General features: G+C 43.8%; 1 protein-coding gene across 2 annotated transcripts in view; it reads right to left on the bottom strand.

Moving 5' to 3' along the window:
- Positions 1-15776, bottom strand: part of celsr1a (cadherin EGF LAG seven-pass G-type receptor 1a) — a 77857-nt gene that overhangs the window by 36436 nt on the left and 25645 nt on the right. For both annotated transcript variants that reach the window (XM_034525888.1, XM_034525887.1), the window contains exons 2-6: positions 10188-10543; positions 9801-10089; positions 6615-6837; positions 4672-4787; positions 2910-2998 (exon numbers count right to left, since the gene is read on the bottom strand). In XM_034525888.1, coding sequence (XP_034381779.1) covers positions 2910-2998; positions 4672-4787; positions 6615-6837; positions 9801-10089; positions 10188-10543 — 1073 coding nt within the window. The remainder of the gene's footprint in view (positions 1-2909; positions 2999-4671; positions 4788-6614; positions 6838-9800; positions 10090-10187; positions 10544-15776) is intronic.

Below are 15776 nucleotides of genomic sequence, written 5' to 3'. Positions count from 1 at the left end.
TGTAAGTAGGAAGGTGCATGTCCATTTATGCATTTATGGGTGAGTATATATATATTACTAATAGTTTATTCCATATCACGTAGTTCCCTCAGTATTTTAGGGCCAGTTAGGTAGTTCAGTTAGCTATGCAGCAATTCCACCTGGACAATATATCTTTGTGTACAAACTAGTTTGTGTGGTGCAACATTTTTGTATTTACATATGCATGTTAGTAAACAGTCTTAAATTTTTTTGTTTGTAGTATATTGTGTTGTTTTTGTGAAATACAATTTTAAATCCTACTAGTTTTCATCTTTATTAAACAACATTTTTTATCTAGTGATCAACCTCTTATACTCAGGAAACAAAGCTGACATTTGCTTTGCCAGTTAGTATAGTGAGCTACACAACAGTTAACTGGCAGCTATAGGTTGTATATATCATATTACGTATATAATCTCTACGTCAGAACGTGTTTGTAAACACTTATCTTAACTTATAAGTTATATATAAATATAGCTAACTAACTGGAGCAACTCTACTGATCTCTAAACAATAACGCCTATCAATCACCAGTAGCCACCATGACCAAATCTCTTTATTTATGATAGCTGAAGCCCCTGGAAAGCTCCAAGAAAGATAACACACATGAATCTGGATTGCATCAGTTTGAGAATTGGGCTCTGATCTTCTTCCTTGTCTCTATCTGTGCTATGTAAGCAATGCTAGCGATGCACAAGTGTGTGTGCGAGAGGTCCTGCGTGCGCGGCGGACATATATATGTGTGCGACTCCATTCACTTCGTCCATGCATTCACATGTCAACACATCTGATCTATTGTGAGAACGGTACTGCTTTCTGCCATATACATTTCCACTGAGCCCTCCGGCAACTGATGTGAGATTAAATTACCATCAATCAATCCGACTTCTGATCATTCAGCGCATGAAGAAAAGATGACCTTGTGTCAGAGCTACGGTCGGCCTCGGGTTAATTTAAGGGAATGTGTCACCAGCTTTGCAAATCACTGGCCTGTATTAAGACTAGCATTGGTTCTTTACACGGTGTAATGCGTGTGTGTGTGTGTGTGCGTGTGTGCGTGTGTGCGTGTGTGCGTGCGTGCATGCGTGCGTGCATGCGTGCGTGTGTGTATGCGCTTGTGTACATGTATCTGCAGGTCACAGAAGCGAAGCGGAAGCCTGCAGGATCAGTAATGCTAAATAAATCAGGAAAGAAAACTTGCGCGGAACTTGAACAAAGCAGGAAATCTATTCGGCCGGGGAAATTAATCTATCGTTGCCTTGGAGACATCACTGCAACTACCAGACAGCCCAAAAGATAAACGGAGCAAAGACGTGTTCAGTGCAGACAGACCGCGATCTGCAAATAATACCTGTGGTAGTCAGGGGGCTTGCAGCAACGTTAACAGAGCACTACACGGTCCAAGCGATTGTCTCCAGCCACATAAAGGCCGTGCCGTTAAACAGATACACAATACTCAAACAATAGATACACATGTGACCCTGCGGCTAACATGCTACAGTACGGCAGCCTGATTCATCACCTTTGATGAAAACATTCCTCTCAGGGCTAACGAGTATGCTATGGGCTCTATCGCTGGTCGCGAGAAAGAGGCGACCAACCTGTGAAACGTGAGACGGTGTGCATTGTTGGCTCGCGTTAGGCCAAGAAGCAAGGCGCAAAAGACACACACAAGTACTGCTGATATACGATGACGGAAGTCTTGTTAATGCTACGGCTGTCAGCGTCGGATACATGAAGGAAGAGCCAGAAGGAGATACGGGAATGAATGAATAGAGGGATCGATGTCTTTTTGTCAGAGCGTAGCATTGCACATGGATACCAGTTAGCGTGTTAGCTTTGAAAGGCTACGGAATAAGGCGGCGCAGACGGTGTGTCACATGTCCACAAAGCTTGTGTTGATTAGCCTCACTTCGGGAAGATGGCAAGTGAATCGCTGTTATAACTTCAAACGGGTCAAATTGATCGTTAGCCAAGTGACGATGAAGATAATCGTCGCATTAAGAATGCCATACTATAACTCAGCTTTCATCCTTAACGTGACCATTTCTATGACGGTAGACCACTCAAAATTTCACACCCAGAAAGAAATGATTGGATCTGCATGTATCTTATTTCCCGTCTGGGTAAACGTTATAAGAACAATGCCCGCAGGCTCAGGAAGTTTGTTGGAAAGTAACACCAGCACTTGACTGCATTGTAAGCCCTTCTAATACAATATCACAACAGAAGTGGATACATGAGCAAGGTTGTGAAATAATCGCAGTCTCTCGTCTGGGATTGGACTTCGCACAGAAGCAAGAAGAACATCGTGGGAACGTCTTGAAACACTAACATGTCTTGGGGTTAAAAGAAGGAAATCCTTTTGTTTAAATTGAGAGAGCGACATCATGAAACAATCCCGACATTTGATGGCAATCTACCCTCGACTGAGAATATACACTTGAGGTCGAAAATACCGCAGATGAACTTTTGAACCTTGGAGCCGCAGCCAGGCCACGGCACTTCTTTTAGAAGAGCTGAACTATAATTCAGTGTCGAAGGCTAAGGCAGAAGGTTGAGCCGGTGTCAGCGTTAACGTCATTAGTCAAACCTGACTCGGCAGCCTCAAAGAAAGCCACATTTCATACATTTTACTCTCAGGATACGACGCCTGAACTTATAAATACTGGCTAGGTGTGATCTCGATGGGCTGTGCCGTTTAAGTGGAAACAAATGCAACATTCAGCTGGATATTTCTACATTAAAAACTCTCCGAAGCAAACTCTGAAGCGTCAGCATCTCGTGCTTTAACCCTTATCTCACGTTTGTCAAGGGCAAATTTCAATGGAGGAGGAGGAGGAGGAGGCAAAGGAGGAGGAGGAACGGCAGTCGATCAAGTTCCTTACCTTGTTGTAGTAATGGAGCTGGACAGAGTGCCACTGGCCGTCACTGACCCCGCCTGGGATGTAGGGAGACACTGTGGTCTTTGTCTCACCTGGAGGGAAGAAGAGAGGATAAGGGAAGAGAGTGGAGGATGAACAAGTGCCAGTGGGGGATGAAGGGTAGGGGATAGGAATGAAGAGAGGATGGAAAATGGAAAAAGTTGAAGAGGAAAAGGGAACGTGAGAGAAGTTTATTATGAATATAATGTCATTTATATGGTTTATATGCTGAATGCTCTACTTCGCTCAGCATATTATACAGGTTATTGATGAATTGCCTTGAAAAAGCAAACTTGACATGACACACACACACCGTGATCATAAATCAACTGGGAAAGCCAGTATAAATCTGTCGTATCAATGGCTCTCAGTAAGGAGATTGCACAGCACAAAGGCAGCAGATTTGCTGAGGGTTTACTCTGTTTGTCAAGGGCAGAAGCAGTCTAGGCAGGAATCCACTGCTCTGGAAATCAGCAAACAGCACAGCAACACTCACAACTAATGTGTGTGTGTTTGTTTGACAGAGAGGGTTAATAAGTGACGCCTCAGTTTTCTGGGTGTGCACGTGAGAAAAAAAAAAAGAAAGAAAAAGAGGGCGAAGGTCGTGGCAGTGACCGTGTGTCCTACTTCACGGATGCGTTTGTTTACTATACTTTATAAAGACAGGAAAGCAACAGAAACACTTCAAACAGATCAAAGGCTCTCCTCCCACTCAATTTCATTCTCATTAAGCATGACTCATAATTTGGGTATTTATTTTAACGAGTCATGCATTTAACGTTTAATCATATTTCAGATTTGTAGCGGGGCACAAGAGCTTGGCTCGGCTCCCCACATAATCATATTGAGCTGGATCCTCCCTGCATGGAACCATGGGAAAGTCGGCCTGCTCTGAAAACAACAGTCACCAGCACAAAGAATGTGCGTTTGATCTGCTTCCCAACAGTTGTTTGAATAATGATTGTGCGTGTGTTTGATTCAGTGGTGGAAATAAACTAAATACATTTGCTCAAGTACTGTACTTAAGTACTATTTTGAAGTACTTTTAATTGACTTTCCATTTTCAGTTTATTTGTACTTGTACTTCACTACAATTCAGAAGCAAATATATTGTACGCTTGACTCTGCTGCGTTCTTACTTTGCCGATTCAGATTAATAATACAAAATATAGTCAACAAATAGAATACGATGTATAATAATGGGCTCAGATGAGATAAATAAGGGGGAAGATTCACAAACTGTGAGTGTGTGTGTGTGCGTGTGTGTGTGTGTGTGTGTATGTGCATATGTGTAAGAGCATATGTGCTTTAAAAACATGCATTTGTTAACCAGTTTTGAGTGTGTGTGTGTGTGTGTCTATGTAGTCGGTGTACTTTGGCCACTGAATGACTGTGCCATCATTAATCAGTATGGCAGCTCCCACACCGAGAAAGCTGCTGCTTTCAAAACATAAAAACACACCCATTTCTCTTACCTACACATGCAGAAACACAAATGAATGTGTTAAATTGTTGTGCACACACACAAAAAAAATCGCATGTTGATAAGAGTTATTCAGCGGGCTCTTTGTGAAAGTCACTTTAGATAAAGTGCTCTTGCACTTGTGTTAATCTACTTACAATGTAGCTGATATTAACATATAAGTGGTGACCACACATTCATTAGCACACACACACACACACACACACACACACACACACACGCACACACACTATGGGGACTAACCTCCAGAGAAGGTAAGCTGAACCTGCTCGTCAATGATCTCCAGAGCGATGAAGTCGTGTTTTTCATTGAATCTGCCGTTGTAGAGGAGCAGAGCGTTCCTCTCTCTGGTAGCAAACCTGGAGACAGATGGGATGTTAGAGATTCTTTTAGATTCTTTTTTTTCTTTCCATATATACATATGAAAAAACTGTGCGACTAACTAATCAACCCAAAGATGGAGGAACAGTATGTGGTACCTTATCACAGGTTGGGTTTCAATTAAAAAAATTAATATAAAGGGATTTATTTGTCCAATTTAAAATATAAAACAATGTATATTCAGGTTTCTCACCCACAAAGGGTTGAGTGGATTTCAACTGTTTATCTCTGCTCTAGCTCACGTTTCCTGTCACATTTCAAAGCACCTATCCAACTCAAACAGAGCGGGACTGAGCGGCTGAAGGCTTTGCAGATAGCTTCATGATGAAAGGGCCGAGGGGGCTCTTGAGGAAAAGTCACTTGGAAAGGAAAGGCAGGATGTGTGTAAGAGCCAGCGGGCCGCAGACAGGAAACAGTTCCCCTGCCGTGGATGATGCATGAGTGTGTCCACGTGTGAGGAGGGGGAGAAAGACCTGGTTAATACCTACCGGAGAGAGTGCGTTCCACGAGGGCACAAAGTTCACATTGCTCTTTGTGCGCCTCTGTGTTCGGAGTGTAAGGTGAGGGCAGAGGAGTCAGCCGGCAGATGCCAGCGAGGAAGTCAGGATGGCTGTTCCCAAACACTGATAAGGGAAACACATCGCACAGCCTTTTCCTGTTTTCACCGCATTGCAAACCTTCCTCACCGCCACGGTGTCGACAAAGTCGCATCATCAAACCCATCTCGCCTATTACTGGTAACGAAAACCTTCGATAAAAACATCATAATATTTACTGTGTCTTGCTGACTTGCTGAGCAAAGGTTATCTTCCTCCAGCGGTTTCACAAGCGCACCTCACAACGTTGCACATTCGTTTGGATTGTGTGTGTGTGTGTGTGTGTGTGTGTGTGTGTGTGCGTGTGTGTGTGTCATCTTTGCTTTTATGTAGAGAGGTGGGAACCGGGACACAATTTAAAAGTGTGTACATGTCTCTGCACGTCCCAGTTGACACACTTTAGCTCACAGAACTCTGCTGTTTTTATTTGTCCAGCAACACACACCGATACTACAGGTATCACAGAGGTGCGCTGCTGTTGCTGCGCAAACAAAAGGTGTGTGCAAAGAAAACAAAGAAATCGTATCCAGTAAATTTAACAGCCTGGAATTTTGTAAATCTGAATTTTTTTACAATCAACAATATTCTTTCAAAGGAAATATATTACTTGGATGTAAATAAATTAGTTTTTTAATAAATCATCTCTTGAGTAACTTTGAGTGATATACGGAATTTAAAGAGTTGGAAAATTGTCTCTTTTTTTTTAGAGCTAACGAGGCCGCAATCACTAGCATGGGACCTGTTAGCATTGGCCTGAGTCTTTTAGCATAATATCATGCGCAGTATGTAGCCGTCGAGTGCATATTCAAGAGCCATTTTACATGACTCTTGTTTTAAAACGAGCTGAAATCATTTCAAAGTTAGCTAAAGTTAACGTATTTATTTTAGCTATCGAAATCTGCCACTGACAAGAAGTCTTTTTCTTTCAAGTGAAGGGCCAATTTTAAAAAAAAAAGAAGAAATTACGGAAGAATTACGAGTGCTACATTCGCGACTGTTCTCATTGTAAATGTCGTGGGAGAGCTGAACCCTTAAAGGGCTTAGCAACAGTGACTAAGGGGAACGAGGCTTAGCAAGCGGTCCGTTTCCTTTATCTTCGACAGCATTTTATCCGTACAGGGTCATTTGTATGGACTGGATGTCACTTAGTTTAACATTTTTAAAAAAGACAAAAGAGGATGGAAGAAAGGAATTAGGGAAAGTACTTACGTGAAGGAGACGGTGAAGTGGAACCTTTGTCGCAGGCCTCTGAAGGTGATGAAGGACTGTCCGGGGAAGCTGCGGGTGGTCATCTCACAGTAAGGTTTCTCGAACTCTCCCGGTGTACACTGGCACATGAAACCACCTGCGAGCCGGTTGACACACTGGCCGCCGTTCTTACACACACCGGGCTCACAGCGGCCTGACGATGCATTCACCTCGCAGTGCTCGCCTACGAGAAGAAAGGGGAATTAGTTGTATGTCATTGTATTTTATTTATTTTTGTACATCTTCCTCGCTGTCCTCACACCGTGTCTGGATACGACGCGTGTATTGCAATGTCAGTGAATCTGAATGATAAATTACTTGTCATAACATCATCTCATCAATCCCTTATCATCATTTCATCTTTTTCTGTGAAGCGTGTTTTCCACCGTCAACTGAAATACAGATCATCTGTTTGGAATCCAGTTGTTTTAACAAGACGCCTTTGATTAGAAGTCAAGCACACTCATGCACATAATCCGCGCCCTCTTCTAATGAGTCTGCATCAGTGTAATGTTGTTAAGACCTTTTTTTCCCCCTATCTCCATCCAAATGTTGGCAACAACAACAAAGCCCTGTTTATAGGTATTTCTGGGAAGTGCAGGTCTTAGCCACAATGTTATTTAGCCATATTTGGAGAGAAGGGAGAGGAAAAGGACATAAAGAGAAGTAAGAAGGATGGAAAGGGAGTGACAAAGGGGGGGGGGGGGGGGGGGGGGGGGGCGACTTAATGGAGAGTGAAAGAAAATAGTGACAGGGATGAGCCATTAAGTCAAATCCGCGTTCCGGATACTTTTAAGCCATATAAAGATAACAAAACTCTCCCTCAAACACTTCTTTGTCTACTTTAACTCGCCGTGTCCCACCTTTACCAGAATAATCAAGGGAGCTTTCTGTCTCCCATTTATATTTGACATATGCATCTACTTTATAGGTCTGTGGGATCAATCATCAGAGCATTGATGCAAACACACTGCATTCCCTACTGTCAGTGGATTTCATCTGGGTTTTTATGAGGGATTTCTGCAAATATGACTGTTGAAAGAAGTACAAAATAGGGATAAGCTCTTTGTTTCAGAACGACCGATACTTGAAAAAAAGAAACTTGACTTCATCAGAACCCTGTGGGTTTTTCCACCAATTTTAGAATTTCTTTTGTCATTTGCCACAAGTCTGTCCTTCTGTAAATAAGTTGAAGGCCGCATGGTTGATATGAAATGTATGATATTATATCATCTAATTCAGTTAATTGCTGCAGGGGGTCTGGCCATGGGAAATTCCTCCTAAATGTGACTATGTGGCTCTAGCTCAGTTTCCTGGCTCGGCTCGCATAAATTCCTCCACTAATACACCAGCAGACCTCTTCCTGACTGCAATATTATTTGTGATGGGTGCCTCTGTGTCCCATGCAGTGTTGTGTGTCAACCTGCTGTCCAGACAAGATCTCTCCACCCAGGATACACACACAGATCCCCAACACCACAGCCTGGAACCAGCTAATGGCCCCTCTCTCCTCAGTATAATCCTTCTTTTTTTTTTTTTTTTTTCCGAGGGGGAAATTATAAAGATCTGTTTCCCTGTATTGTAGGAAACCCAAGGAGGATAGAGCGGGCCCCCCTTGTCATCAGCCCAATAATGGGCCCTGATGGCCCCTGACAATCTGGAGTTGAACTGTGACCTTCAAAGAGGGGACACCGCAATGCAGGTAAGGGAAATATGATGGGTGAGTGGAGAAGACGGACATGGGGAGCAGGAGGAGAAGGCGAGAGAGGGCCGGTGAGTGACAAAGGCAGGTATAATCAGGTAATTACATCAGATAAGATGGAGGAAGAGAAGCAGCGGAGAGGTAGAGTGTTGGGAGAGACAGAAGAGAAGCAGGCATGACGGCTGTCAGAGGCCCTCTCTGCTCTATTAGGGAGGGACAGAGACGCAGACACAGTCAGTCAGGTATCAGATGTACAAGGGGGAAGTATGGGAGAAAGATCACTGACATCGGGAAATATTTCGGAAAGTGATTTCAATGGGAATGATGAAAGCTTCCGAGGCTCATCTACCATGTGAATGCTGTGCAGAGTAACTGAGGTTTGAGTCCTTTTCCTCCAAATCAGTTAGAATATTCTCAAACTCAGTTGCTAACTGGAGGGCTTCTTCTTCCCTTCCTGCCTTTATCTGTTGAATCTTGACAATGTGTCTTCGGTTTATGGCTCACTGATTTATGAGTATTGCCTCATAAGTCAGTCTTTATTTCACAGGAAATACCTGTTCCCCTAATGTATATTTCTCTAAAAAACGATGACACACTTTGAAACAATAGGCCAGATAGGTAGTATTACCTCCAAGTCACACGGAAACAGTGTGGATTATAAGGGCCCAGATGTCAAATGTCCACCGTTATACTAATGAGGAATATATGCCCTTTTGTACTGCGATTGCCTTTGCATAGTGTTCACATTTCTACAATATCAAGATTATTTAAAGTTTTAAATAACTAAAATGTTCTTAGAGCTAACGTGGTTTTGGTGAATGGGTTAAGTTAAAAGTGAGATCTGGTATAGTCGGCATTGTGTACACTATACAGCAATAAATCTCCTGCATGCGCAAAGCACGTTTCCCCTGCCGGCACTGGGGTCAACCTCAGACTACAACAACAGGTGCTGAGAGGTTCACAACCTGTCAGTGCGGTTTAGAAAATGTTGTACTAGTCATTAAAGCCTTTGTGAGAAAGGATATGAGCCTTTGCACGTACTTATAAAAGACAGAGAGAGGCCTTTTTCTTCTGTGCTGACTATTACACACAGGCAATTACCACATATGTGTAATTTGATTTAAAGCATGAAATAGTTTAGTTGAGATACGTTTGTCCAATAATCTAGTGTACTTGCAAAATAATACAAAAAAATAAAGATGTATCAAATGTAATTGTTGACTTAACAGTGATAGTCTCACCACCTTTCTCCAATGATATGCAAGCTACGAATTATTATAAAAAGTATGGAAATATGTATGTCATTGCGAGGCAAATTCTGCCAGCGTTGAGCTACACTAAACTGCAAAAAAAAGTTCATTCTGTAAGTGGAAAAACTGAGCTCTAAGATCATGAATTTTTATTTATTTCATCTTCTTTTTTTTAATTCCATGTAGAAGACTCACCGGTGAAGTCTTCCAGGCACTCGCAGGTGTACCCTCCCTCTCTGCTGCGGCACCTCCCGTTGTTCTTGCAGGGTCCCGAGTAGCAGAGGTCGATCTCGGTCTCGCAGTAGTCGCCGGTGAATCCGAGCGGGCAGCGGCAACGCAGCCCGTTGATGGGGTGGATGGGCCGAAACAGAACCGTGTCGGAGGCGATGAAGGGCGGGGAGCTGTCGAACTTCAGCACCGACACACACTTCATGTAGTTTTCACAGGGCTCCCGCAGGCAGATGTTGTCATCGAACGGCAACACCTGGAGAGACGGAGGATATCGCAGCCTTAAAATGCGAGTTCAGCCTACGGAGAATTTGAATACTTTGCACTTGAACGTGTGCGTCCAACGCGCGTTACCTCCTGGGAGGATATCATCCGGAGCAGAGTCCTGTTGAGGTAGATCTGCTCCTGCAGCTCCTCGGAGGGGAAGAACGCCCCTTTACCCGGGGCGCCGCCGGGCTGCAGCGCCGAGAAGGTCACGTTGAGGATGGAGCCCTGCACGTCGGTGTCGTTCTGGATGTTGAACACGAACACCGCCTCCCGTTTGGTGGAGAGCACGGCCGCCACGCCCTCCAGGAAGCGGCTGAGCAGGGGAGACAGGAAGCGCTCCTGAGACATGTTCTCCAGACGCACCGTGATGCTGTTGGTCAACATGTCGTCGGTGATGATGGTGACGCGCAGCGTGCAGAGGGCCACGACGTGATGGAGGCCGTCTGGAAGAAAGAAAGAGAGACGTCATGTTGCCGTTAACACACTTCTACCTAGTCGCAGCTCCAACGGCAACAGGTTGACATGCGACAGATTAAACACTGACATGTTTGACATGAAGAAATCATCTAAGTTGAGCAGTAAACTGTAGGCTGACCAGTGAGTCCTCAGCACACAAGGCCATGTTTCAGCAAGGTGAGCGCTTTCAGTTTCACACACACACACACACACACACACACACACACACACACACACAGCTAAAGATTGCAAATACAAAGTTAAATAGTTGGAATATGTCTGTCAAAATCGAAGTTCACTCGAAATGAAAGCAAAAAAGCAAATAATTGTAGTCCTGCACCACAATACAAGTGTATTGATTCACTTCCTGTAGTAGTATGTATATACTGTAAGTCTCTCACATATTTCTAAACTATTAAAAAAGTTAAATATTGTTTCCCGGATGACATGTCTACACCTTATGTGAAGAACAAAAAAAAAAACTGCAGAGAATAATAATAGAAGGCTGATTTACCGCACATTTAAATTTTAAATTTTGTTTGAACAGTAACATGTTGTTGCTGTGTGCAGCTTCAACACAATAACGGTTGGACCCAATCCTATCTCGTCTGCCCTCTCGACCCTCTCTACGCTGCAGCTTAACAGACTGACTTGTGTACTTGTGTAACACTTTTACCGCTAGATTGAATTAAGTAGTTGCCAGTCGGGGTGGATTCGGTCTGATTCAAGCCCCGGCTTGGAGTAATTGGATCAGTGTAGGATTTCTGCCCCTGGGGAGGGTTGGGTCTGGACTTATACCTACTTCTGGCACAACTGTAAGCTCTGGTGCCTATGGACAGGAACAGAAGGCTATAGGCTGCAGAGGGCACAGACTGGGTGGAGTACAGCTGACAACAGGTGGTGAGGCCAGATGAAATTCAAAGGGGTGGAGTGGTGGGGGGGATAATGCTGTTGAAACAGGGCAGGGAGATGGGTCGGATTGCACAGCTTTGCTGCACCACACCGAGCACATGAGTGTTGTCATGTGTGTCTGGGGGGGGGGGGGGGGGGGGGGGGGTTGGGGTGAAAGAAGAGTCATGGTGAGGTTCGGCCCCAGGTGGCCCGTCACTCTCAGACGTAGATGAGGTTGTTTCTCAGGACCCTAGCTCTCCTCACACAGTCGATCAGAGCAGGGTGTGGACAGGCCCGGCTAGTCTCAGGCTAAACGCTAACCAGACTGGAGGTCGACCCCAACTGCATAAGGACACATGACTCACAGCGGGACGCGACGCGAGGCCCCGCTAGCTCGGTGCAGCCGGAGGGATGCACGCACACAAATGCAGAGCCACATTAAGGACGGTGACATTAAGCAGCAGCTGCAACGCGCCGCTCAATCAACTGCTGCACACCTGTCTCTCTCTCTCTCTCTGCAGGCCGGAGAAAACCCTATTATCCCACTTGCTGCCAGAGATCCAACCAACTGACAGTTCACACACACACACACACACACACACAAACACAGAACACATGCTGCATGGCCTCACATCATTTGGCAGAGAAATACACACACCTGCACGGTTCTGTTTAGGCGATCATCATTTTGTGAATGAAATTCTACTTCGGCTCTTACTTGAGCTGCTCTTGTGTTGAGACTTTCTGTTATTCTTACATGAAGACACACACACACACACACACACACACACACACTCAAAGTACAAAAGTTCAGATGAGTCTGTAAAGGTCCTGACACGATCTGTTACCACACACACTCACCCCTTCATTCACATTTATTCATTCCCGTTTCGCATCCAAATAATCCAACCACACACACACCGACAGCTGCGCTCTGTGTAAAGCTTTTACGCGCTGACTGACACAGGACTTCATCACCTATTCCGCACACAAGCCGAGCTATTTGGTGACTGAGTAAACTACGTCAGATTAGCACTCCGATACAGTCGGCGCTCCGAGAATTATTAGCGTGGGAAGGACTTAGCAGTGATGGAGGGGAGTGCCCCCGGTGCTGGCTATCACGCTATTATAACCAAAGCAGTATCAATTATTAAATACTGAAAGACGATGGCAATATCTTGCAACTTCCTTTTTCCAAAGTGACTTTTTTTTCCAACGCCAAGAATTATTATTTATTTATTTGTACACTTGGGAGACATTTACAAGAATGGAGTTTGTTTTCTTTCTATTTTGGGGCATCCCAACCCACGTTATTTATAGAAGGCCACCAGCTGCTAGCATGGGATCACACACACACACACACACACACACACACACATACACACACACACACACAGACACAGAGGATGGGTTGAACCGTGGAAAGGGTGTGTTACGGACAGACGCCACGGAAAAAACATTCTATGTGAATAAGCATGCCAGCCCACACACACACACACACACACACACACACACACACACACACACACACACACATACACATATAGGCGCCCACCAGCAGACACACAGGTTTAACAGGACTAAATACTACTGTTTTAATAGTTGATCCTCCGAGTAAAAACAAGCATCAAAGCTGATGCGTAATCTCCACACGTTTGAAGTATCGTGATTGAACATTTTATTAGCTACACACACATCCCCTTATCTCTATAACCTGGCATGTTTACAAACGTGCAGCCACTCACTGGATAGCACTTGTAAAGATCAGCAATGTGTTTGCAGCATATTACGATTTGCTTATCGCCCTTCGACAGCCTTGAAGCACAGATAAATGTGAATCCAATGATTAGGACGTGTAAAACACATCAACTGGAATCGGTTAATGCAGTAGGTTGTATTCAGTGAGGTGAAGGTGGATTTGTTATTGACAAAAATAAACAGGAGACGTGTCAACAGGCCACACTGTTGGGAGTCCCGCTGCAGGGCTGCAGAGGCGATAAGAGCTGTTAATGACCTGTGAAGCAGGCCCACAAAGATGGCACACAAATGACCACACAAGGCTAATAAATATGTCTATCAAGTGTCAGTGTGCTCCACTGACCACATAGGGCTGTCTAACACACACGCACGCACACACACACACACACACACACACACACACACACACACACACACTTCAAGGTGATATCTATTAGTTAAATGTGTTCACTCTATTCACCTGTAGCGTCTTCAAATTTGAGGTCATTTTACAATACACATTTAAAAGAGGTTTTCTTAAGATGAGATTTTTCTGATATCCACAAAGCTCCACTTCAGTAGCACTTTTTTTATAGAGAGGTTTGTTCACACATCATTCACACCCTGATTTATAAAACCTTTTATTTTTTTATTGTCTGTTTCCAGTATGTTCTCATTTATGTAGTGATTAAAAAGAGATATCCAAAATTCCCTCTTTGACTCCAATGTGTCAACAAACTGACATTTTAAAACAAATGTTCTAATTAATAGGTTGGAATAATGGACACTATTCACAAACTCAGACACATGTCTGATTACCTCGCAATAAAAACAACATTACACAATCACCCGTATCTCTGAAGATTACACAGATACACTATTTGTATTTGAAGCTGGGCATTTGTTTTAGCAATGTGTTCGTTGTTTGCTTGACAACTCTGGTGACCACCCACCTGCCCAGCTCCGATGTGTAAAATCAACAACAGTGTTTAGTCAGTTAGTCAGAGGGACGGCCAATAAAACAACTGAAAACAAACAAGACATGTGTAGCTGTGACAGGCTTCAACGAGGTGACGAGCCCACCAGAGAGACACACTTTAACCCTTTCACACACAATTCCTGCCGTTCTTAAACCCAACTGAAAGGCAGAATCCAGACAACGTGTCATCTTACGCTAACAGGACGCTGCTTTCATTTGATTCATCTAGATGTTTGTTTGTTTTTGCTTTTGAAGATGATCCACAGAAAACACCCAACCTGGTACTATTCCTTCTTCCAGTAGCTGATGAGGTTAATTCCATCCTGTGACATTTATCATGACTAAAGAGAATGGTAATAGAAAGCTTAAAAACGTTACAAGCTCAGGGGAGGCCCCACCTATTATAAAAGACAGGAAGCTTAAACGACAGGGCATTGTGAAAATGTGCTCTGCTATTTTTTCACCATGCAACACTTTTTTTTTTACTGCGCAGTTAAAACTTTACAGCAGAGCAACCAATGGAAACTGCTGTCAGGTTTTAAAATCCCAACAGAGCGGTGGACGGCTCCCTCCCCCCTTGAAGGTTTTCAAATATTTCAATCAGTACAACAACTGTAAACTGAATGGCTTCCAGCCAATCACTGAGCAGAAATTCAACCATCAGCTCCACCTTATTGGACACGCCTGAACACCTTCAGCCTATTAGGTAGGGCAAGCAAACAGCAAGCTTGAATTTAGAGGTGATCAAACAAACACACACACACACACACACACACACACACACACACACACTCTGAGCAGCACAATCTGCTCACATTTCTCCTCCTCTTTTCCTCTCAGTTTGCAATAAAACATCCCAGGAAACAAAACAATCGCGTTGCTCTGCGCGTTCAATAAAACAATTGAGCATTCTTTCTCATCCTTCTCCTTTGTGTGCCCTATTCGCCAATTAAAACATTGTAGTTTTCCTCAAAGGAAGCATTGCCCTCTACAGTAATTCCAACTGTTCTGTTCAGAGGCCAACAAGATGTCAAGGCTCATCTCCCTTTCACTCTTTTTCTCTCTCACGGCAGCAAGCGCCAACATCAGCTCACATATCAGCAGCTTGCAGACACGCTGACAGACATCCTGTACGCTGGAGGCAGAGTTGAAATTGCCAAGCAAAAGAAATCACACTTAAATATACTTAATCAAAGCACCGGCGATCAAAAGAGGTAAGGCCAAAACCAACCAGAAATAAAAGATATTAGTGAGAGCAGGAAATGTCTCTGGAATTTCAAACTATTAGACCGCTACAGAATTGACGCAGCTTATTTGCCACTCTCTCTCTTCGCAAACATTTTTTCTTTTTTTTACCATATAGCCCTAAATAGAATAAAGGTTGTCAGGTTGAACCATATAGTCCACCCTTAAAAAGAAAAGTCTAGAAAGATATCAACGAAACGCCAGCAACAGTTGTGTCGCGACGTGATGGCACATCAGCATCATTTAGTTTAGGTGGAAGATCGACGTCGATCTCATTTGTGTCAATCATGAAGCGACAGCCGGTTAGTTTTGCATAAAGACTGGGACAAGAAAAGGTTGAAAGGTTTAAAGTTCAAACCGTTCAAAGA

The sequence above is a fragment of the Cyclopterus lumpus genome, chromosome 23 (genome assembly GCF_009769545.1).
Source record: "Cyclopterus lumpus isolate fCycLum1 chromosome 23, fCycLum1.pri, whole genome shotgun sequence".
NCBI classification, from domain to species: Eukaryota; Metazoa; Chordata; class Actinopteri; order Perciformes; family Cyclopteridae; genus Cyclopterus; species Cyclopterus lumpus.
Note: the sequence above shows the minus strand (reverse complement) of the source record. Positions and strands in the feature narration are given on the sequence as shown.